The sequence below is a fragment of the Rhyacophila brunnea genome, unplaced genomic scaffold (assembly GCF_057557595.1).
Source record: "Rhyacophila brunnea isolate RB1 unplaced genomic scaffold, BYU_Rbru_1.0 scaffold_14, whole genome shotgun sequence".
Taxonomy (NCBI): domain Eukaryota; kingdom Metazoa; phylum Arthropoda; class Insecta; order Trichoptera; family Rhyacophilidae; genus Rhyacophila; species Rhyacophila brunnea.
In genome coordinates this window covers 40,658,612-40,683,760 of record NW_028232796.1, presented here as the reverse complement: position 1 = coordinate 40,683,760, position 25,149 = coordinate 40,658,612, and the positions used below count along the sequence as shown (strand labels likewise).

Sequence of the window (25,149 nt, the reverse complement as noted above, 5' to 3'; positions counted from 1 at the left end):
CACAACATAAACGAACTTTATGAGTGCAAGCACGACAAAGCATATAAAAATCTAAGCTTTTAAAGTTTTAAAGACCCGTGTAGGTACTGTATAGTTGATTTGGGATAGCTGGTATTGTTGTAAACGTTGTCATGTTAAAATAAAATTTATAATAAAGGCATATTTTGTACATTATAATAATATGTCCGTTTTCATCAAATTTAACAGATTATAATCACGTATTTTTAGTAAATTATTCATGGAGTTTATAATTGACTCGTAAAGTTGAAGTAAATATAAAGTTTTGCGTTACATATTTGCTTTGATAAATAAATTTTAAAGACTGTTTTATATATTATTATCTATTTGTATGTTTTTTCTTATTCACATAAAAATGCAAATAATAAAATGAATTAACAGTGCATTTCTATCATAAAAGACGGTGTGGTCGGCATTTTACATGTCTGAAAATATCCATTTGCCGACATACCGCCGACAAATAAATATCTACTATTATAAAATCATATTTTGGAATAAAAATTATTCTTTTCTCTAATTACTTATTTTAGATTCATTTAAGTCATTAAATGTTAATTTATGAGACAAAAAGGACAGTGTATTATAATGACATAAGTTTTATCCTACAAAGTACCCATACGAATTATCAAGGGTAGGTACGTTTGCAATCATCGGACCATGCCCGACCCTAATAGGATCATATATGGGCCTCCACAGAGTAGAGGTTTGTATTAACAGAGTTCGTTTTTTACGAGAAATAGATGTCAGCCACTTGCTCAACCTATTAGGTCCATACCCTGACTCACACATAAATTGAAAAACAATATTTGTGTACTTACCAGACCCAGAATTTGAACCTGGGACCCACGGCGTTGTATATAGTCCAACGCTTATGCCACGCGGCCACCGAGGGTCAAATAAAGATAAACCTAAATTCTTCACTTTAGACCTTCACACAGCACACCGGCCCTCAAGAAACTATTTATAAACAGGAATTGAATATTAGCCATTATTGTCCCAATCCATTGGATTTAATACATTGTCGTATCATTCACTTTTAAAGGTCGTAGCTTTACTAAAAAGCTCCATTTTGTTATATCGACACTCAGTTTCAAACTAAACTTGTTAAAGAGAAAATTTTCTTTCTTGAATTCGATCAGTTATCACAAATGTATGTAGTTTTGGTCTCTCTTCAGTCGATCATATTTTACGTCTTTACTATCTGAAAAATTTCTCCCGCGCAAAACCTAGCATCACATAATTATATTTTATTTCACAAATGATCAATTCAGATACAAATTGAATGACAAAATAATTATTGTTAGTCTATCTGAGGTGTAAAACTTTCTTCGTGTAGATTGTAAATTTTTATAAGACAATATTTTTTTAAACAGGCGTTGAATTCGTTTTAAACATCTAAATTGGTATGTAAACACTAATAGCATTCAAATAATCTAGGTTGGTTGCACTTTTCATAGTGGACAGTAATTTTGTGACGAAATGATTGTGATGGTCGACGTAGATGCTAGATGCTGGGGTGAGGAGGTTACACGTATGATGCCAGGCACTGACCTTTTATGATGTTCTGCGGTCTTGCTGGAGCTGGTCCCTGAGACATTCCCTCATGTTCTAGTAGGCACTCGTACAGTACACTTTTGATGAATGATTGATAAATAAGGAGACACTCTTTGCCGATAACACGGACACAGGTGGTTTAATTAACGGAGTTTGCTCGGAGACTCGGATAGAATGATGGTTTTCACAACGGTTGCACTGAACACACTTGTGGTATGAACTTAATTTTTTGAATCAGTCTGTATAATCGAATTACTCGGCTGTAACAAGCCTACACGCGCCCGTTGTCTTGAGGTAACTGAATGTTATTCAATTATGGTCGACTGATGACCCATAACTGGTGGTCGCCTGGTAGGTAGAATGGAAATATACGGCCACCATAATTGGCCCAACCACGTGCATATGGAATATAATACCTTTTATAAAAAGCAGCTATATGTTTGAATCTTGCTTCAAGCGATAATTTAATCGTCCATAGTGGATTCAATTAAAGTATGTTGACGGTCAAACGACAATGGATCATTAAATTTGATAATAAATAGAAAACTACTGATTAGTACAAAAATAATATTGAGACTTGAATCGAACTTGTATGTATTTTATTAAGGTGGGATATTTATTAATTTAGGAAATTATGACACTATGAAGATAATGAATATGAAGATATTTTATTTTTATACATTTACATTTTTGAAAGAATCTATTACATCAAAATTAAATCATCTAAATAGATGCTACATATCATTCAGCTCTATAATTATGCAACTAACTGTACAACCGTTATCATGCCAAGCTCTCTCTCCTTCTATTTAGGCATATTCATTCAGTTACTCTGCATTCCTCCTAGAATATTAATTTACTATATTATTGGTTTTAAACCGCTCAAAAAAATCTGTATTCTTTGGAATATTTAATTTTAAAACACTTGGATACAGCTTTAATAGCTTATTTTCCCGTCAAACTTTAGTTTTTACATCAATTTAATATAGAAGTTTGTCTTCTTGGATGGCGACTTGGAGCTAAATAGACTCTTTGTTACGAAAAAAACTGTTTTTTTTATCCCTCAGTTTGCTGGTGAGTTTCTTCAGGTAAAACTTGTTTTTATTTTTGCTAGACATGCTAGTTTCTACTTAAAAACCAAAGCGTTTTCGAATGTTGAAGTTCCCACCAAAATATATCTTAACCATCCACCCCTTACCATTTTCTAAGTAATTTGTATTTTTATTATTCATCCTTGGTTAATTTGAAAATGACATTATATGCGTCCATCTTCTTTGAGAATCACCAAACTTTCAGTGATAAATAGGTAATTCAAATTTGAAAACAAAACTGGAAACAAAGACTAAATCATTATAAGTTTTATAATATTTAAAACTTACTTTTATTTCAACTCAGAACTCACTACATAATGAGAGATTCAAATTTTACATCCTTCAGTGAATCGTTCTGGAACTTTTCACTTGCCCTGGAGCTTTTGTAATACAACATTTGGGAATCCGCCTCAAAGTTTTGTGACAATATTTTAAAGGAATATAATACAAGTTGAATTTAATAATCATCTTATAACTATTAGGGAACTTCTGCCAGCAATATAAGGCCTTGTAGATACAGGGAGTATTTCATAACTTTTTAAAATTAATTTAGCTGTGAGCATATCTCAACATAGTAATATTTAAATATTGTTCAAATATATTGTTACTTTACGTATTTCCTTCAGATGTCCTTTGATCACAGCTAGATAAAGGCATATTCACCGTTGAGATACTTCTATCGTTATATATTGTTTATCACTTAGACTCGGCAGGACCACCCTCTGTTGATTGGGCAGTATTTACCAAGAAGCTAAAGATATGGCAAGTATAGATACCTGAAAAATACAGGCTCACTATAAGAGAGATAGAATCTTCTCTATAGATCTATAGATAGATCTATAGATAGATCTATAGATAGATCTATAGATAGATCTATAGATAGAATCTATAGATCCTTGAAGGAGGCTAGGGTTTTTAGACCGTTGTATTGTCATAATAATATAGGAGGCTTGTAGCATGATTGGTTAATGCACAGATTAGCGCGACACCAATGGTTATACGGGTTAAAATCCCGTCGATTTTCGATTTTTTTTTTCAAACATAATTTTTTCTAATGGGTACATATCTGAGGTGTTTTCAAGTTATGTATGATCAATATATAGAATGTTGCATTCTCAAAATCTTGCAAAGTTTTCATTAAGTAAAATAATTAATGGTTTATTCAAAACATTAAAGGTACCTTTGTAAAGAAACGACAAACTAATATAGCATTAATTTCCATATTAAATTCTAATATAGGTTTACACGTCGTCTTTCGCATTGCCTTGAAAATAATCTCACCTCCCTGTCAGTACTTCTGTCGCCTCCAATCTGGAAGTGCCACCTTAATGCGAAGAAGATGGAGGTGTAACCCCGGCTTAGCTTAGCATGTATTACGCCAAATTGCTTAACTGATAAAATATATACTCCCACCTAGCTGACATATGTATGTAAAACGAAGCAATATTTCAACCTGATACTGATTTCCTTTCTGAGAAAAGACATTATACGTAGGTTTGTATATATATAATAATCATATACACGGTATAAGTACAAGTGCTTTACATTCAAACACTTTGTACCTTTTTAATTAAATATCGTAAAGTAATACCACATATTATTCGCTTTAAAATTATGTAAATAAGATATTAACATAACAAAATAATAAATGAAAACAGTATGTACATTTTTTTAAATATAAAAGTTATAATATAGTACTCACGCACTAATAAGTCGTTGGTGGTAGGATCGATTCTGCGGCTAGGTAAATAATAATGCATGTATTCAATATTATAACCCTTACACCAGTGGCAAAGGGTGGAGGTTGGCTGTTAAGAATCGACATATATAGTGCATGCTTAACTTTGGCAGTCCAAAGTTTTTGTTTTCATCGAACTAAGACTACAATATGTAGATAGTGTTTGTTAGTTTTTAAAATTCAATTAGGTAATACCTGACGAATCCAAGCCATAGTAGATAATAGTTCAAAAATATTCGTTTATCTATAAAATATTTAAAATTATACCATTAAACCATACATAACTTTAGATATTTTATTGATAGAAGAATATTTTTTATCGATTATAGTTTGAATTGGGCGGGGCTTGATGATTTTGTAAAAACTAATGAACACCATCTGTAATTTATGTATTCATACTCTAACGTAAACAAATTAGTGCGACTGAAAATATGTGTACTATTTTTATTGGATTGCCCATAGCATACTTAAAGTATTATGGTTTGGTAACTAACCAGCACCATTTAAAAATTGTATTCTTAGTTCAACGAAAACAAATAAATTTAGTATGACTGTGACAAAGTTAAGTATGTACTGTTTATGTCCAATCTTAACAACCTACCTTTACCCATCGACACTGCCTAAATTTTGACAGTTTTTTGTACTACGTAACCTTGGTTGATTAAGGTAACGTAGTCTTATTTGACTAAATATCTAAAAAATCATTCATAAAAATCTTCATGAAACATCTTTTGTCTACACGATTCCCAGATACATACTAAGTAACTTAACATGTTTTAGCTCTCAGCCTAAAGTAGACTGTACACAAGTTGAAATCCGTATTAAGTTCAAGTTGAAATTGTACAAGTCTATAAACGTTCATCATTAATCCTAGAAAGCCACAGTTTCAATCATTTTCGAGAAGCTTTAGACTTAAAAGGCGGTGACCAGATTTTTTACAATATAAAATTGTCAATATACATTCAATTTATTCTTATATTAATGTATAGTACAAGAAAGGTATTTTAGCTACGCATTTAAAATAATCGACAAATTTATTTTGAGTTTAGAATGTCACTCATCAGTAAAGTTGTGAGGTTAGAACGAATAATTTTGGAAAATAGATCCAATTTAGATTTACAGATAAAGATCGAATTATTAATACTACTCTCAAAAAAAACTAGCTCTTCTAAAATCTTATCATGTTCATATTTAGCTACGGGTCAGAATACTATGTTTTACCAAAAAATATGCGAGGAAACTGGAAGCCTTTAAAAATTAGCTCATAGTGGAGTTATGTTACGTGTGTGCCTTCTTTGGAAGAGTTTCAGCCATTACAGCAGGCCGAAATGGAAACAATTGTATGGATCGATGCCTTGTCTGTTCTAAGGTGATCTGTTATATTACGTATTATTGTGTATTATAATTATTTTTTTATTATCGCCACATGAATATAATAAATTGTAATATTAATAGTTTTGAAGTATCAGAAACATGACGTGAAACTTTGATATTAGATATATAATATGGATCTACCTAATTACATAGTGGCTTGGATTGCTTTTGGACTGAAAGCGATTCTTCTTCTTACTGTGCCATCCCCTAGCGGAGGTCGGCTACCATGAAGACGATCTTAGATTTTTAATCTGCTGCCCGGAACAGTTTAGTGGAGCTGCATTCGTACCAATCACGGAGGTTTTTAAGCCACAAAATGCGGCACTGTCCTCTGCTACGCTTACCATTGATCTTTCCTTATATGACAAGTTGGGGAATTCTGTATATTTGTCCTCTCATAATGTGGCCGAGGTACTGTAGTTTCCTGGTTTTGATAATACGTAGAACTTCTCGGTCCTTCCCTATTCGATTGAGAACTTCAACATTTGTCAACCCGCCAGTCCAATGAATTTTGAGGATGCGTCTATACAGCTACATCTCGAAAGCTTCAAGTCTCCATGACATGTCTTGGTTTAGCATCCATACTTCCATACCATAGAAGGAGAATTGAGAGAACGTAACGACGTACCATACGCAGTCTCAGACCTAGGATAAGGTCTCAATTGCTAAGAAGGCGTCTCTTTTTGAGAAAGGCACTCCTTGCGATCTTAATTTTAGTTCAATTTTAGTTCTAATAATATCATAATTAAAGAAAGCAATTTCACGGCGAATAGAGTAGCCGTCACGTAACCTTGCCATTTGGAATATATTTTTTTAAAATTAAAACGTGATTAAACCAATCAAGTGCTTGGAATTTAATTATACAATTATAAGGCGTACGTGAGTAAACTAATGGAGTGCCTGGATTTTACTAACACTATTATACGGTTGCGTATACACACAAATCGTTGTCACTGTGAACAATGTCAGTTAAAAATGTCTCTCTGAGGCGGACGAAACCGGTCCTAATCTATTGATTAAAAGTGGAATAAGTACTACAAAAAAATTGCGTTGCATTAAATTAAAACAACAATACAATAGAAAGGTTACGTGGATGACACTTTATTATAATATTATGTTACTCGTTAAATTGTTAAATTGGCTTTAATCTGACGGTGCAATTTCATATACTTTATTAGTGCAAATGTATCCACAATAGTAAAAAAAAGAGTGCCTAGTGAAAGGATCTTTCAGAAGACAGAAGGAATTGGAGCTGTTTCTAGGAGGCGGCAAAACCCATATTTGATTTTCGTCCCGAAGCTCAATGATTTTTCAGGTATCTAGACGTAGGGAAAAACTTATTATTACTTATATACTATTTACTACGCATTTTTACCTTTTACTTTACACAACCAATAAACCAAGCATTATTTTTGAAGACGTATCATTACAAAAATATTAAAAGCATGACAGTATTACTGTGTTCTTTAAAAAAATGAGCGTATTTGGGAGTCTAAATAAGGAAAGACGACTTGTGGAAATGCGAAAACTCGCCCTTCCAAATAATAATTTATTGTAGACGGTTAGTCACCTTAATTTGAAGGGAAGGAAAACGCTCAATAACTTTTCTAATCACCACCACCTTTTGTTCGAATCTCATCATTCAATGTACACTACATTTCACGGAGTGATACTACAATTATCTTAATTTGTGTTCACAATATAATATAAAATATTTAGGTATTGCTCTTTTTAACACGCTATCATATTAATAATTAATTATTCTATATTAATGACGGTTCTAACTAATACTGGATTGATGAAAAAATAATTAGATTTACTGGGAATATGGCACAATAATAAAAACTATTTAGAGGGTTTAGAAGAAAAATGAAAATTTTGAGTTATCTTCATCCGGTTTTGAGTTGTAACGGTTGCTAGTAATTGATTTACTGTTTTACTTCAACTACATATTATATGGAAAATTTGGGTTTATATGTTACCTATAGTTTTTTTAAAGTAAATTACTTAAATAAGATGGTGGTTGAATTAGTAAGAAATATTGTTAGACATTTACCACATTGAAAAAATAGCTTAATGTACCTACTTTACATTGAACATACATAATTTTGAAAACATTTCTGAAAATACATATAACTAATATAAAAACTCTTTTTTGAAAAAAAATATGACACCCAGCAGGAATCAAACCTGCGTCTCTCGGGATTTGCACCCACGCGGATTGACCACCATACAATAGGCATACTAATTGTTCTTTGAATACTCTCTGAAGCACTTTCCAAATTAACGCTTTCGCTGCTGAATAGATGAGATTTTAATTGCCCCCTTTAAAATGCACGTTAATTACATCGATTGGCCGCCTGGTCATTACGCACCGTGTGCGTCTTCCGCGTCCAATGTATTAAGTTACTATAGGTACCTATGGTTACTATGGGGCTTTGATGTCTACAAATAAGAAGCCTCAAGATACATAGAAATAATGACATGATGGCTACGTGGTAACGTATCAGGTTGGTAAATTTGTTAGTCCTGGATTCGAATCAAGGGTCTAGCAAAAAAATAAAAACATTTTGTTTTTAAATGTGTGTTTGAACCCAGAGCATAGACCAAATACTTTTACCAAGCGGCTAACATCCATTTTTCATGAAAAACAATATGTAAAAGAACTTCTTCATGAGGCAGCCAAGATGCACATCATATTAAAAGATCAAATGAAAAAAATAGATACTTAATTTATTTTATATTTTCTAATATTTTTAATTATTAATTTTAAATAAAAAGTACACACCTATTTAATAGTTTTATACTAATTACTGAAAGAGACAAGTTTCTTAATTTTTAAATCACATCGTAAGAATAAAACCGAGCGGGCTGGAGAGAATCTGGTAGGCTCGAATGGAGAAGATTGCAAGATTTATTTGGTCTGGATGTCCTTCCAAATGTAGCGACACTATCAAGAAAGCGACTGAAGTATCAGTGCAGGAACACTCTCTAGATGGACGGAAGTTATTACCAAAGCCTGTAGTTTTAGTAATCACCATCTTCAATAATGAGGTAAAATATATAAAGATTAATCTTATTAAATAATTTAGAAATGGCCGGAATTCTTAGATGGAAATGTCTCGACGTGGAGTCTTTTCAGGGCAAAATCGAAAAGGCCTGACAGGCAAATTGCACGAGCCCTATTCGTCAGATGTTTAATATAAAACGCGGAAAAGATTGTCATATTATTTATTCTGATTTCAATGGTTTTCACTGGGTATTTTAGAGGTTTCCCTTTTATGGAATTCTTGGGCTGTCAAGCCGAGAAACGAATATTTCAAATATTTTCTTCCCTCTTTCAATGTTCGATGGGTCTCTAAGGATTTTCGTATCATTCCTGGCATAGTTTAGATTGGTTCGTATGGTAAGAGGTTTTATTTTATATTTTTGAAGGATTTTCCACGTCAATCTGAAAGCATGAAAATATTATTATAAATATTAGCTTTGTAAATCATAATATTGTATTTTTATCTCATGTAAGTACTTAAATAATTATTTCATATTTTGTTATAATATGGGGTAGTTATCAAATTAAGTTAAATACACTTTCATAAAAGAAATACAATATTTTTATTCATCCTTCCTAAAACTTTCTGTTTATTAGCAACAAAACAAACTCATTTTCTCTATGATTACTTTCATAACACATGGCATCCATATAATAGTGCTAACGTGAAAATGATGTTATGCTGTTTAAAAACAAACATGCTTGAATATTTTTACTCTCAAAATTCACTTCCGTGTTTAGAAGATTTTTAAAAAATTGCTAAAAACTAATCATTCTCAACATCACATATTAATTATCAATCACTATTAAAAGAGTGATCTACACAATTGCTAGGTGTACGGAGTTGACCAGTTTTGAAAACTATCAAATTAAATCATATTATCTATATCAATTATATACTAATATTTACTTACGTTGAAGTGTCTTTCTGCTATATTTGCCTTTTAGTTGACATTTTGACAATTTCTATGAAACATAATTACAAAATACACATCTGTCTGTTAATCTGATTGTAACATAAAAACCACTAAAGGAAAATTGATTAAACTTACACATTATAATGTATGATATAGTTGGTAAAAAATAGTAGAGTTGCGTCTCGATATATACAAAAAAATAAACATACAAGATATAAATTTTCGATAATAAGGTACTTGCAACAATTTATCACGTTTAGGTAGATGCTCTGGTAGCGGTGGAGTCGTGAGGTGAGATATGGGTACAAGTAGGAAAGAAATACATTTAACCATCGTCGATTGCATTTGCTTTTTCGAATGTAATAGGCATGCATCTAGATTTAACTGCTATATATATTTATTTGAAAAATTGATACATAACACTTATATATTTTTTTTATCATAATATATATTTTTTCTTTCTATGAATATAAGCGATCAGTAGATAATAATATTCAAAAATAAAAACGTACCCTTAATTTATTAAATAAACACTCAATCCCTTTGCGGTCAGACCTAATTACGTTTCAAATGGCAAAATAATCCGAAAGTATTAATTGTCCTCACAGGAGTACTTTCACCTGACGACACCTTAATTATTGTGAGGGAAACGAGTTAAACTTCGTTTGGCCGACTGCAATTCCGCAGATACGTCAGTTAAAGTTAACTTGAAACTGTAATTACGGAAAGCATAACGTAGTTTAAAAGTTCTAAGCTACAATTTACAATTACATCATCATTAATTCATGCAAGAGTGTGGTTATCAATTTACTTTAATTGTTAATTTACTAAAGCTCCTAAGCGAATACCACACTCTAAATTGAATTACTTAATAATTTAGTAGATTAGTATAAATAAATTATTTGATGTAATATGCAAACATCTGAACCCTCCCCCCCATTCAACTACATTTTAGAACTTACTGTAATATTGTTTTTTAAATGTGAATAAAATCGTATTGTGCGCAGTAGTAATCATCAATGTATGCGTTAATTAGGTTGAGAATAGTTATATTATAATATGAATCTCTATGCTAGGCGATCATGTGAAAACAGTGACCAAATTTCTACAATATGTGTGTGCTAAAGCTATGGCACTATTTTACGCTGTCGCTTGTTGATATATTTAGAGACTGCATTTTTAGTTCATTGATGTGGTGTATGAGATTTTTTTAAAATACTATTAATAATCATGTCCTTGCTTTTTCGTACAAGGTGGGTATTGGTAATTATAAACAACCACAAACGCCCAGGCTTTGAGAAAATCACATTAATATATTATGTCCTTACTGGTAATCGAACCCAGAGCTTCCGCATGGGAGGCCAGCACCTTACGCACTGGACCATGAGAGCTGCCTAATTCGCTGTCCTAATAAGATTAAATGAGCCGTAAAATATTTTTAGATTATCTACCTACACGATCATAAGCATAAGACACTAATTTTGGTTACAATTATTTTAGTATTTTTTAGTGTCATTTCTTAATATCGCATTTAATTTTCATATCAGTCAGGGTAAATAAGCAATAAGGGTAAATAAAGTAATAAAGCTTTGCATCGCCCAAAAATATTTACTCATCGATACCGATCAGTAGGTATATTTTATTTTACGTGCAATGAAACAGAAACAAAAATCAATATATACTATTATACATAAAAATCATTAATCATAAAAAAAACAAAATTTAATCTTCTTTTTTAATTTAACTTCTGACAAAAAGTCTTACTTCCTTTCATATATTGAAAAAAAAGTCCCCCAATTTATTTATCAATGTTTAATAACTCTCAGAAAATGTCAAAAAAAATTTAAAATGTAATAACTATTCACAATATTAATATTGTGTAAAGCTATCAACAAAAAAGTTTTGCATCTTTTAAAGAATCAATTTAGTATCATCGTGATAATCCTTACATTTTATAGACTTGCTAAATTTGCTTACCGATTTCCAAAAACAATTTGTTTTTCAGCATTATTACATCCAATAATAATATTGACTTTTGGAGAGTTCTGATTTTATTTCAACACAACTGTACTATTTTCATTAATATTATACGTTTTTTATCAACTACCATTTGGAAAGCCTCCGTATATTTAAGTTAGAATTAAATAATAATGTACTATATTACAATATATTAACCTAGATTTTATATGAGAAAATAAATAGGTATGGTTTTATTTATTCTTACATAATTTTACAATTTACAAGAAGCATGAAACGTGACGTATCTTTTTCACAGTTCTAATTGTAAAAACATTATTTTGAAGTCAGTAACAGATAAAAAAACGTTGCTGTCATTTTGTTTTTCATACTATAAAAATGGTTATTAATTTAAATTATACAACCATGTTATAATTCCATAAAACAACAAGGTTTTCTTATTGAAAAGTTTTGGAATATATGCTGGTTATTTGAATACTCTATTAGTTGTGGATATAATATTATCATGTAAAAAATCTTATTAAGGAGGGACATGCTCAGCGTAGGTAAAAATGGAGCTTTTATTGCATTTTCAAAGCATGATCCTGGACATTCCTTAAACGTTGTAGATAATCTATTTATATCATTTTGAAGCCTTATTATTCTTTATATTTATTTTAAACATTTGATGACTGCATAAATTATTTTTATTACATAAAATAGTATTTTTTTAAACTTATCACTCTAATGTTTTAGAATATAGTCATATTTCACTACATAAATGTGCAGTGGTGTTAATTTTTTACTTTTATTATTTTTAAACGCATTTATAAAACCATCAGTATAATTTATATCGACATTATTATAGTGAAATATTTACGATAAAAAAATTATATTGATAATCTCTGTGATTCCAAATTTGACAAGAATTAAGCATTTTATTATTCAAAAAATAGGCATGATTACCAAATTTCAAAATAATTCTAAGGATACTAATTATAAGCTCTGTTTTTGACCATTCAAGTGTGATAAACATCCTACGAATAATGATTGCTTTATAATAATTAATAACCTAAGAATAAGGTAGTGTTTTTTTGAAATACGCCATTTTTTTTGGCATTCCCCAGTGATTAAGCTACAACATACGGCCGTAGCCATAAATTGACAAACTAAAACTGAAGTAGGGAGTTAGATCATGATGACGTGCGTGTTTGAACATTTACCGTTTTAAAAAAAAGTTTTTTTTCGGTTAGGTAGGTACAGGAAATATACACCGATATACTGGATTATTTGTTAGGTTAGGTTAGATTTTCATACTTGAATTTATGAATTTTGCCAAGATCAGAGATGACTACATAGTATACGGTCATCTCTTTCCGATAAGAAATTTCACGGCGAAATGTAAAACGTACAATTTACATGTAACCTGGTATGGTTTGTATGTCATTTTTGTATAACATTTGTAATATTATAATACAAGAATATGTTATAAGTTATAAGTAATATTATAGATTTTTATAAACTCTCTCTAAAATTTATACAAACTGTCAAAATAATTAATTTCAAGTGCAAAAAATTAAGCAAATACTTGTTCCTGTAAAGTGTTGACACGCCATTAAAATATATTTATTTTGATAAGGCGCTTTATGAAATATGATACGTATATTAATTAGTATTTGGCATAAGATAAGGGGAACGAAATACAATATTATATATACCTAACACAACTCGTAGACGGTCTTTGGATCTCATCTGATAAATTCAATTCGCTTCGCAAACATTTGCATTGCAACATTATGTACATTGTTTTATAAGTGAGAAATGTTAAAATATTTTCACTCAAAATACATTTTCATTTTAAATGTTTTCAAAGGGCAAAAAATATTTTAAATTACAAAAATTTGGTTTCCATTATTGATGCGGTTTAAAGAATATTGGAGATGGTATTTAATAATAAAGATAAATCAATTTACGTAACCCTTGCGAGCCTAATTGGCAAAGTTTTTACCAGAATTATAATGGATAAGACGGATTTCATCTATTTTTTCTCAAAAATATATATTTCTGAGAAAGTCAAATTATATAAATATGTTTTCCAAAAAAACGATGTATTACAATGTAATTCAATCATCCATTTCAACATTTTAATGTAGAGAAGAGAAATTTATTATTAAAATAACATCTGATAATAATTATGAGTTCGGTATAAAGTATTTGTTAATTCTATAATAATTGAGTCATTTATATTCTACACCCTGAACGATTCAAAGATAACCAACGCTAAAATAAATATTAGTGAATGTTGACAACCCGAAAATCATTTCAGATAGAGAGTGTCCTATCCAAACCTATCTGCTTCTTACACAACACTTATTTGTTTTTATTTACATTTTTATTACTTATTGCCCTATAAATATGTACTCTCACGTTATTGAAATATATGTAATTACTTTCTTAATATATTATGGTGTGCTATTTGCTTATAAAAAATAAAATTTGTACAGTAAAATTTTGAAGTTTAGTTGTAATATTATATAAAAGGTAAACAATACGTTAAGCATCAATTAATTATTTTCTAAATGAGTTAATTCCATTTATATAGATATTTTTGTTAAATGGCAATTCTTAAATCCATACTGGCAATAAAACTGAATAAATGTATCGTAAGTCGACGATTTTGGTGAACTAATAATATTATCACATGCCTGCAGCTAGGTCAAATAGCTTCAATATACATGCATTTTGCGCTGTTGTAGTGGATTTTAATTAGTTTGAAGCAGTTTGTTTACTTTGCCTACCCTACATGCAATTTTTTAAAAGAAGCAATAATTCTTAGATTTAAGTAAGCTCGGAAACAAATTTAATGAAAATGTATCATGAGTAGTGGCACCTAAGATGTTCCGATAGTTTAAGATTCATAACAATCAATAAAAAAACATAGGTTTTAAAAATAAAACGTTCTGACATTAGAGAATAAATTATCATAATATAAACATAGTTTGTATTATGCAAGTGACAGAAGACGGAATATGTACCTACTTGTTTGTTTAGTATTTCTATGAAATGAGTGGAAACTATTTCTTCTTCTTATTGTGCCATCTCCTAGCGGAGGTTGGCCAACATCAAGGCGATCTTATCTTTGTCGTCTGCTACCCAGAACAGTTCAGTGGAACTGCACTCGTACCAATTACGGAGGTTCTTAAGTCACGAAATGCGGCTCCATCCTCTGCTACGCTTCTGATATTACCTTGAATGACAAGTTGGAGAATGCTGTATTTTTGTCCTCTCATAATGTGGCCGAGATACTGTAGTTTCCTGGTTTTGATACTACGTAGAACTTCTCGGTCCTTTCCCATTCGATTGAGAACTTCAACATATTTTGTCACCCGGTCAGTCCAAGGAATTTTGAGGATGCGTCTATACAGCCACATCTCGAAAAGTTCAAGTCTCCGTGATATCTCTTGGTTTAGAGTATACTATTTTTAAGTGACAGTATATGCGCCCTTCTTTTGTCTTTTTAGGTCTTTTATAAAATGAGTGGCTATCAAAATAATGCGTTTTGAATTTGGAATGGTTAATATAAAGATGTATCGCAAAATAACCCTAACAAATTGACGATTTATTAGGTACACGGCTCCATATTATATTGTAGAAACAGTTTTCTTCTGAGTCTTTGATTGTAACCCTAACGAACACCGACATTTCACATAATATTTATGTGTGTAAAACAAATTGAACCCCCAAACAATCGACAACAGAATTTACAATACGGCGGCTGACATGTTAAGGCTTAAGTTTAATTAACACAAGCCACGCTTTCAGTGGATCGTTATTTACGAATTAATTGTTAAGGAAATGGAAAAATTAGTCCAATTACATCACCGCCGGTAAAGTTGTCGATCCATAAATATTTGCTGTCATGTTTGTGAGGCTCAGTTAAGAAGTGTTTAATTATATTTGCGTTATTATCCATTAGTATTATCATTATATAATATTACAGTTTGGATATTGTCATTTTCTTATGAATTAGTTAAGATATCTACATTATTATTTTACTCTTCTTATTAACACTATATTTTGATGTAAAAAGTTTTAATTTGAATTAAAAGAAAAACTAAAAAAGGGGTAGCACCACACGTCCGTTACAATTATGTAAGTAGCTTTAATTGATAATTCTAAAAATAGAGGAACTACTTATGCATCAATTACATTGAGCTACTTTACGAGCTGTTTGTTGGCGAATTTAAAAGCGGGCGATTCAACTACTGCGATTGTGATGATAACACAAAACTTTCCATTTGCTGAGAAGCCAACAAGCTTTTTGCGACTATTTTGACAGAACATAGCTCGTTTATTACCAGGAGGTCGCTACTACGCTCTACTGCGCAGACGTAGTCTCTAAACTGACCGGCTTTCAACTTTTCTCGTTAGATTGTTTACAATCTGCTTATTAGCTTGTTCGATGATGACACTGGGCGACTTTATAGGCAGATTTTAAATTCACAAACAAGCAGCTCGTAAAGTAGCTCAATATCATTAACGCATTAGAGAGTGAAAGATATTAGTTCTATTCTCACTCGGCCCAATTTTTTTTAAAAAGTGTTTCTAGCTAAATTATGTGAGTATTCGAATAAATCATTTTGAAAATTAACATTTACCATATTTTAAATAGAAGGTATACTTATTCAAAAAATCGAGCTTAACGTGAGCACTACAAATAAAGAGTATTCCATACTTTTCATTTCGTCGCATTTGCAGACTTGGTTGTCAAAGAATACCCTTGTCAGTCTTGTCACCATACTCCCTGATGTGTGCACTACCATGGTATTAAAACTATAATTAAATGCCTAATGTATTCATAATTACAGATGATTCCGCTTAATTTGGACAACGGTTATTTTGGGGCAACCTCTTATTTTTGCCAAATCTAAAGAACGGAAACCAAATGAATAAATTAACAGTAATTTACATCGCTTAATTGGGACAAGATTCCGATAGAACAGAAAATTCAGTAAAATCACATTGCAAGCCACGTCAGAGATTCTCAGTTTTTTTAGCAATAATTTCATAATATTACACATTCATATTGTTAATTATCAAAAATTTTAGACTAATCGATAAACCATCACAATATTACGATGAAAATTAATATCGCAAGGATAAGATAAAAACATCAAAAATTTGATGAAGATAATATGGATGTTGATGATGATGTTTATCTGTGCTTTTAACTATCCAGCATTATTCCATGCAGAAAAGCGATGCAGAAAGTCCTTATATACTGAATACTGGTGCTGATTCTGAAGAAGTGTAAACACAAAAAAACAAAAGACAGATTACACTTGGTGCATTTTTTGCAGAATTAAACTGTACCTACTTATTATTTTAGTTAGATGTTATTATTATCTTGGATATTGTTAAGAAATAACTATTGGTGGCATTCTTAACAGTGTATTGTAATTTGAGGGTGATTCTGGTTGGTGGATTACGGATCTAGGGAGTCGGTTTACATGGGATGCCAGACACTGACCTTTATGTTGAGAGAGCTGATGATGATAGTAAATTCAGGATGGATGATATAGACTTTAACAGATTTAGTGCAACGAAGGTCGGACAGATACATGTTGAGTTACTCGGTAGTTAACGACGGCTAGCTATTAACAAGCTTGCAACACGTGCGCTTTCTGGATCACTTGAGCTAACTAAATGTTATGCAATTACGGTCATCTGATGGAACCCGTAATTGCTCGTCGTCTGATCTTATGACAATAAATAAGGGATTTGGAAGTAGGTGGGAAGAGAGGGCTAGAATAACTATTTCATTTTAATTTTGGAAAAAAAGTATTCAGTGTTTAATTTTATGAGAAATCTGCTTAATTAAGTTAGCCGCTTAATTGGGCCAACTGCCTTAGTCTTGATGTGTCTCAATTAAGCGGAATTTATAGCGGAGTATTTCTATCACATAACCAGCAAGACATCCCTTACATATAAAGCTAAGAGGATGAGACATGTAGTGGGGTGGTGTGTACACGAGTGAAAACTCTATCCACGTGTGCGTGATAATGTATACACGTCCGATCGCGTGTCGGTGTGTGCGTATGTGGGAAATACCGACATTTCAATAACATAGGCGGTGACATTACGTGAGGTGAAAAACAACCGGCGCAATTTGAAATTCCGCAAGGAATATTGCTTACATTATTGACGGTAAACCAATGAAAACGTGCAGATTAATCGTGGACTTACCGTACCCCTTTTGCCTTTCGATATTGGTTTTTTGGCGGTTAAAATCGCTCAAAGTATTTATATTTGATGTCGTTTGAAAATTTTTCTATTACCCACTCTGACCTTTTCAAAATGAATATTTTATAATAATATGTAGACGGATAAATACCAACGAAATATCTATAGAGGTAAAGGAAAAAATACCAGTTTCCACCACTTATGTAATATTATAATATGTTATAGATAAATAATATATATAGCCTCAATAGCCACGTGGCTTAAGCGCCGGCCTATAGTGTTGAAGGTCCCAGGTTCAAATCCAGGGTCTGGCAAGTATACATATTGTTTTTCAATTTGTTTATGAGTTAGAGTATGGACCTAATAGGTTGAGCAAGTGGCTGACATCCATATCTCGTAAAAATTAAATCTTTTCATACAAATCTCTACTCAGTGGAGGCCAATGACATTATTAATGTCATTAATGGAGGCCCATATGATCGTTCTAGGATCGGACATGGTCAAAGAAGATATAACAAAAAACCTGTAAGAACCTTATTAAGACAAATATTATTAATGACCTAAATAAATGCCATACTTAATGTATTCGTGGGTTCACCACTGAAGGATTCATGTATGGTATGGATGAAGAGGTTGAGATTTGGTGTTTGCTCCGATGGATGTAAGAGCGAATTTATTTGCAGCGTAAACAGTCGATACAAGAGTATGTTACAATTGTTATGTTAAAATACTTATGATACTGTTACGAGGTCCGAGTCTCAGTAGAATGAGATGTTGTGCGGAGCGATATAGAGACTGAGATACTAACAGACCGGGAACTTATATTCGAGTGATATGTCCAATGAATTATTATTATCCGCTATTTATTGACGTACATACTCACAAAAAATAATATCTTGAAAATAATATTTAGGAAATAATTATTATAATTGAGTCAGCTATTTTATATAGAGTTTGCGTCATCGGGTATAATAGCTGACTATTTGGAAAAACGTATATGCGGAAATTATAATTGCAGTAAGCTATTTACTGAGTTTGCCGTAATTGGACACTATGGGATATGGATATTAAAGAATATAATATAATTACGGTCAGTTATTTAAAATTGCCGATGAATACGCTGACACGGATTGAAGTGTTTATCCCCATATATTTTTTAAATGTTATTGTCATTAATAATAGAATATGTTGGACATATTTATGACTTGTTGCAGATTTAAAAAAATACCCCTAACACAATGAAGATTGAGATAATATTTTAACCACTTCCTTCGATATTATCATCCGTGTGTAAAGTAATGAAATTTATGCAAACATGCTCGGGAAGATCTATATTAGTGCCTATGGGGTATTATATTTTTATTGTTTATACATTTTATTCATTTATTACGTCATAGATTGTAATATAATTTTTTTTATAATCTATTTAAGTATTTTTTTGCATCCGGGTTTCGTCTTTTGGCTTCTTCAGTTGCACTACGCACTTACCAATGGCAAATACATACTGAATACAGTTGGCAATCATCGATTGGTTATTTATTCATAAGGTTAAAGCAATTTTTTTAATATTATTAATATTTAAAGTAATGTTTTTATAATATGACTATTATAATTACAACCACATCCATGAAAAAAATGACCTCCGTTCTTTTTGCTCTATCAAGCTTCGCTGACAAAAATAGGAGGAGTTTAGGAGCATTAATACGACTTTAAAAGTGAATTAAAAAACAATTACAATATAGTAATTATTATAAATAACATACGATTCTAGATTTTATTTTGTTTACATTTTAATGTAAATAATATTTTATTTTTAAAACTCTACTTGAATATTGGATAAATATTAAAAATATAAAGACGAAAATTCACGGAACTACCTTTCAAAATAATCACATTTTATTTTATTCCAGAAAAGAGTGTCATAAAACCATGAATTTTTTTGGGTTTATTTAAAAATACTTCAAAAATAGTTATGTATTAAAACTACGTTAGTAATTAGCTATTTTTTTATTCAAATGACTAATTCACAAGATATAAGAATGTAACATTTTTTTTATTGAACACACATAATTTGAAAACACTTCTGAGAAATAACCAATAGAAAAAAATCTTGTAGTAAGTATATACTTACTTATGTTTCAAAATAATATTATAACATTGTTTATAATTATCCTCTGACAAAATATATTAAATTTACATCTCATGATAAATTAATATTGCCATTACTTCATTATTTCGTATTACACAAAGAAAATAATTTGACAGATCACTCAGCCATATTTGCAAAAAAATGGTTACTATTATCATATACTGTCTGTTGACTAGCATTAAATGGGTATCTAATATAAGAAAGCATTTTTTTTAAACTTTTTTCTACAAATATTACAAAATATATACCAACGATTTAAATAAACCATATTATACAATAATTGAAATAATTAATTTCTAACAAGTATAAAAAATGACAATTAATGTAAATTACTACCTATTTTTAATTAACTTTAGACAAAAACGATCCAGTATTTGCTCCACTTCTCTTACTAGAACTTAGTTGGCAATACAAAATTTGATTGATAATTTTGTTTATCAGATATTATTGAAAATATCATTCTTAAAACATAAATATAGTTTATGAATATAGTATAAACGTATGTACCTATAGTTGGAATGGTTTTTAATTGTAATGATGGAGTTAGCTCGAAGATAATTAACATAGTATGTAAGCTGTACATACATTTTCCTGACCCATACTGTGTAATATATCTCAATTTATATTATATTTTAATAATGATTTTTCAAAATAACAGTACATAAGTACCTAAGTATAGCAAAGCAAAACAAAAAGCAAATAGCCATATTCTTATTTATGCAGCTATTACTTTTTCTGTAGTTACCAATAAATTAACATACTTATACCTACATGTTTTATGAAAATAGTTCTGCAATCACGAATAAAAACAAAGACATATCTCTTTTGAGAATTTCCTAAAGCTCTTTGTGTTATATACCGACAATAACGTGCAGTTATATAATTTCAAAATATATTACATTATTCAAACAAAACTACGGCTATATAATTGTAATTACTAAAACAATATAGGTCCCATGATATTATTAACAGCGACCAATACTATTTTTTGTATATACTTTTTGTTCACAAACTAATAACTTTGTTGTGAATTTGTTAATTTGAAGCTCTTAAGGGGGGACATGCTCAGCGTAGGTCAAAATGGAGCTTTTATTGCATTTTCAAAGCATGATCCTGGACATTCCTTAAACGTTGTAGATAATCTATGTATATAATTTTGAAGCCTTAATATCCTTTATATTTATTTTAAACATTTGATGACTGCATAAAGTATTTTTATTACATAAAATAGTATTCTTTTAAACCTCTAGCTCTAATGTTTTAGAATAGAGTCATATTCCAGTACATGCATGTGCAGTGGTGTTAAGATTTTTTACATTTATTAATTTTTAAATGCATTTATAAAACTATTAGTATAATTTATGTCGACATTTTCCGACCATGGCTTTTCCTAATAGGATCATTTCGGCATCCACAGGGTAGAGGTTTGTATTAACAGATTTTGTTTTCTACGAGAAATGGATGTTTTTATTGTCATTGAATTGTTTATTATTTATTGTCTATATTATTTATTGACATTGAATTGTCATTTTGACCTACGCTGAGCATGTCCTCCCTTAATAATAATTGTAAGAACAAATTATGTGTTAAGTGGATGTCTATTTTTTGTTTTGTTTTATTTATTGTATTTAGATTAAAATATATATGCTTCGGCAGCGACTAATTGGCAATTGCAAAGAATTGAAAATCTTTTTATTTGGTATATTCTATTATCTTGAGTTTTTTCAGATTGAAGTTAATCACTTAAAAGGGAAAGGGTGCCACCACACAAATACCAGATGAATTAATGTTAGTAATTTCCTTTTTTCAGGCGGTCTATTCCATCCTGCAGACGACAAGCAGGAAGTCGCATTTAGATATGCCGTGGAGAGAATCAATTCCGATAGAACAATTCTGCCAAGGTCAAAACTTCTGGCGCAGATAGAAAAGATTTCACCCCAGGATAGTTTCCACGCTTCCAAGAGGGGTAAGTACATTTACAATTATTAATACCAGTTTTAGAGGGAACTTTATATGTCTTAGTATGACAGTATTCTAGTATCGACTTAGCTAAGTGCGTATGCTAATATTATCTTATTTTTTCCTCAATAACTTTACTATATTATGTGTAGTAGAACTTTGTTATACCCAAAGCAGCTAAATAATTAGTTGCTTCACTCTCCGGAAGCAATACGCCATATTTTTTTTACTTTATAAGCTATTTTCATCTAATAGAGATTGCAATACCGCTATTGTAAAACCAGTATTCCTGTATTTATTGGTATCGAAATACCGGTTTGAAAATAGATTTTTTCAGTATTAAAAAATCAGAAACTAAATATGTATTTAATTTCACATAAAAAATAAATGATGCGTATAAAATTATTGATGGACGTCGCGATTCATGGTTCGATTTCACTATCTTTAGTCACTAACGTAGTACTTGTTTATTTTCAGAACAAATATTTTTATGTTTTTATTAGTATTGGTCTTTATCCGCATATCGTCTCTGTTCTGGCAGAACACACTAACTGGAGAATATTAGTTTTGAGTAATTTGACTTTGAAGTTGTCGAAATGTTTGAAATGGTCTATCATGTGAGTTTATTAAGTAGTAATCGTAAAAAGGATGTCTTTAAAATAAAGACTGTTTATTTATTAAGAAGGTTTCCAGATGGTAAACTTTGAAATAAGGAACATTTTGGTATAACTAACTCAACATGTAATTTTTTCGAATTAGTGTCTTCTGCCAGAACAGTGACGATATATTGATTGATATATATTTTTGTTCTTTCTGTGATTATATGGTATTGATATTTTCATTCAGTATTGCAATCCCTTAATAATACATATTATAATATTATTGTTCCAATCAAATCGATGCGTAAGGTCACTTAATACCTATTAATTAACGTCCGCAGTACAGTAGATATAACAGGTACACGAGTTTAAACTTTGCAGCTGGATAGCAATAATTACTTTTTTTTTTTAAATATAATATAGTATTGCAATTTAGGATATAAATATCTACATTCTATACAGTTACGGAAATCAACGAAAAGCCTTATTTAGAATGAAATAAAGTATTGTAAGGAGGGAAACTAGAAAATAAAGCTTTTAATTCCTCTCAATAGTGACAGAGATTGAGTATCTGCTATGGCAAGTGACGAAATAGTATCAGCGCACAAAAACCATGTAACGTATAAGACAGGATATATAAATAAATTGCTCTATTAATATAATTACGTTTTTTTAATATATCGCTGCTAATAATAGGTATCGCCAATATATAACAAAAGAGACCATCACCTATAAGTTTTAATGGATTTAAGTTTTGTGTTTATTTGCCTTTTGGTGAGTGTACACAGTGCCTGAAAATGCCGAAAGGCGAAAACCGGCTCGCAAAAAACAACTCAAACGGAATAAATAGTACCTACAAAACTTAAATTTATTAGAATTTTAGTTTAATTAGAAGTACCTTCGGTCGATAGTAATAATATCACATTTAAGATTTATGTTAGGTGTGTATGAAAAGGCAAATTTAAAAATATTAGACACAACGTCTTAAAGTTTAAAACAAAATATTGCTACAAATATTACTTGAAGTACTACAATTTGATTAGTTATAATGGATTAACTACTTTTGAAGCTGTAAGACAATAAATACATTTAATTATTTAAGTTATGAATAGTTGCGTTGAAGTATTATAGTTTAAATTGAAGCGTGAATAATTTAAACATCCCCAGAAACTTATGAAACATTTCAAATACTGATAATAAAATTGTTACTTAGTGAATAAGATAAGAAAGTTTTACAGTCAAGTGATGTCTGTAGTACTTAATAAACAAACCGTACAATTAAATTGTTAGAATTATCTTAGTTTGGTGGAATATGTGCTTTATAATAGTGATTTGTTTTTGATTTTTTTTTTATTTATTTACGTCAACTAATAGGATCAATCACATTAAGTATACAGTATGAGATAGAAAATATAAGAATTTAGTGATGGTTACAATAACAGGCATTATTTATAACAGGTGTAATTAAATCAAACAGCTTAATACAGTTATGAAATACATTAGAGAGAGCTTATAAAAATGATTAAAAGTTAAAAAAAACACATAGATAGAATTTACAATAGAATGAAAATATAAACTAAAATTCATAAAAAGAAAAGATTGTGTAGTATTATATAATATATCGTCACGTAAATACTACAAGTAGATAACTTGATTTTCACTGTTTTTGAGTTAGCTATTGAATATAATTCTACATTTCCTTCTCTACAAAATGATAAAACTAGGTAAGTTAATGGGAACTATATTAATATTGTGTTTGAAAATATTAGATAACTTTAAAATCATAAATGCATTAAATAAATAAAATAATATATCTACAATATTTTTTCATACAATTGAACAATATTTAATTGTTCCCAATTAGACAAGCACAATTTTCCATTTTTATTTTAAAATAATAATTTTAGCCTAGATTTATGATAATCAAGTAGTTTAAATTTCATTTTCCCAATAATGACGAAATGAGAGTTATCTAGTTGTAGTATTGAGGTGCACCCACGATGGCCGCGCGGCTTAAGCGTCGGCCTATGGCGTCTTGGGTTCCAGGTTGGAATTCTGGGTCTGGCAAGTACACATATTGTTTTTCAATGTGTGTATGAGTCAGAGTATGGACCTAACAGGTTGAGAGCAAGTGGCTGACATCCATTTCTCGTAAAAAACCAAATAATCTGTCAATACAAACCTTTACTCTGTGGAAGCCCATATTATGATCCTATTAGGATCAGACATAATCGAAAAAAGTATTGAGATGACCATATATATATATATATGTTTTTACAACCAATAATATAATAAAAAGAATACGATCAAAATAAAGTCGCCCAGTTCCAATAAGTAATTAATTTTGAAGCAACTCAATTTAAAATAGGCAAGAGAAAAAAACGGTCAATAGTAACCTAGATTGGTTTTATATTATGTTTAGAATGCCCAGAAGTTAAAATATGCGAAGTCGAATATTAATTTTTGGTATTTTAAACTTATGTTTGGCAGTAATTGTAGGCA

General features: G+C 30.5%; 1 protein-coding gene across 4 annotated transcripts in view; it reads left to right on the top strand.

Moving 5' to 3' along the window:
• The window catches only part of KaiR1D (Kainate-type ionotropic glutamate receptor subunit 1D), a 545,285-nt gene that overhangs the window by 222,794 nt on the left and 297,342 nt on the right, over positions 1-25,149 (top strand). For all 4 annotated transcript variants that reach the window (XM_085942313.1, XM_085942314.1, XM_085942316.1 and 1 more), the window contains one exon: positions 21,900-22,055. In XM_085942313.1, coding sequence (XP_085798439.1) covers positions 21,900-22,055 — 156 coding nt within the window. The remainder of the gene's footprint in view (positions 1-21,899; positions 22,056-25,149) is intronic.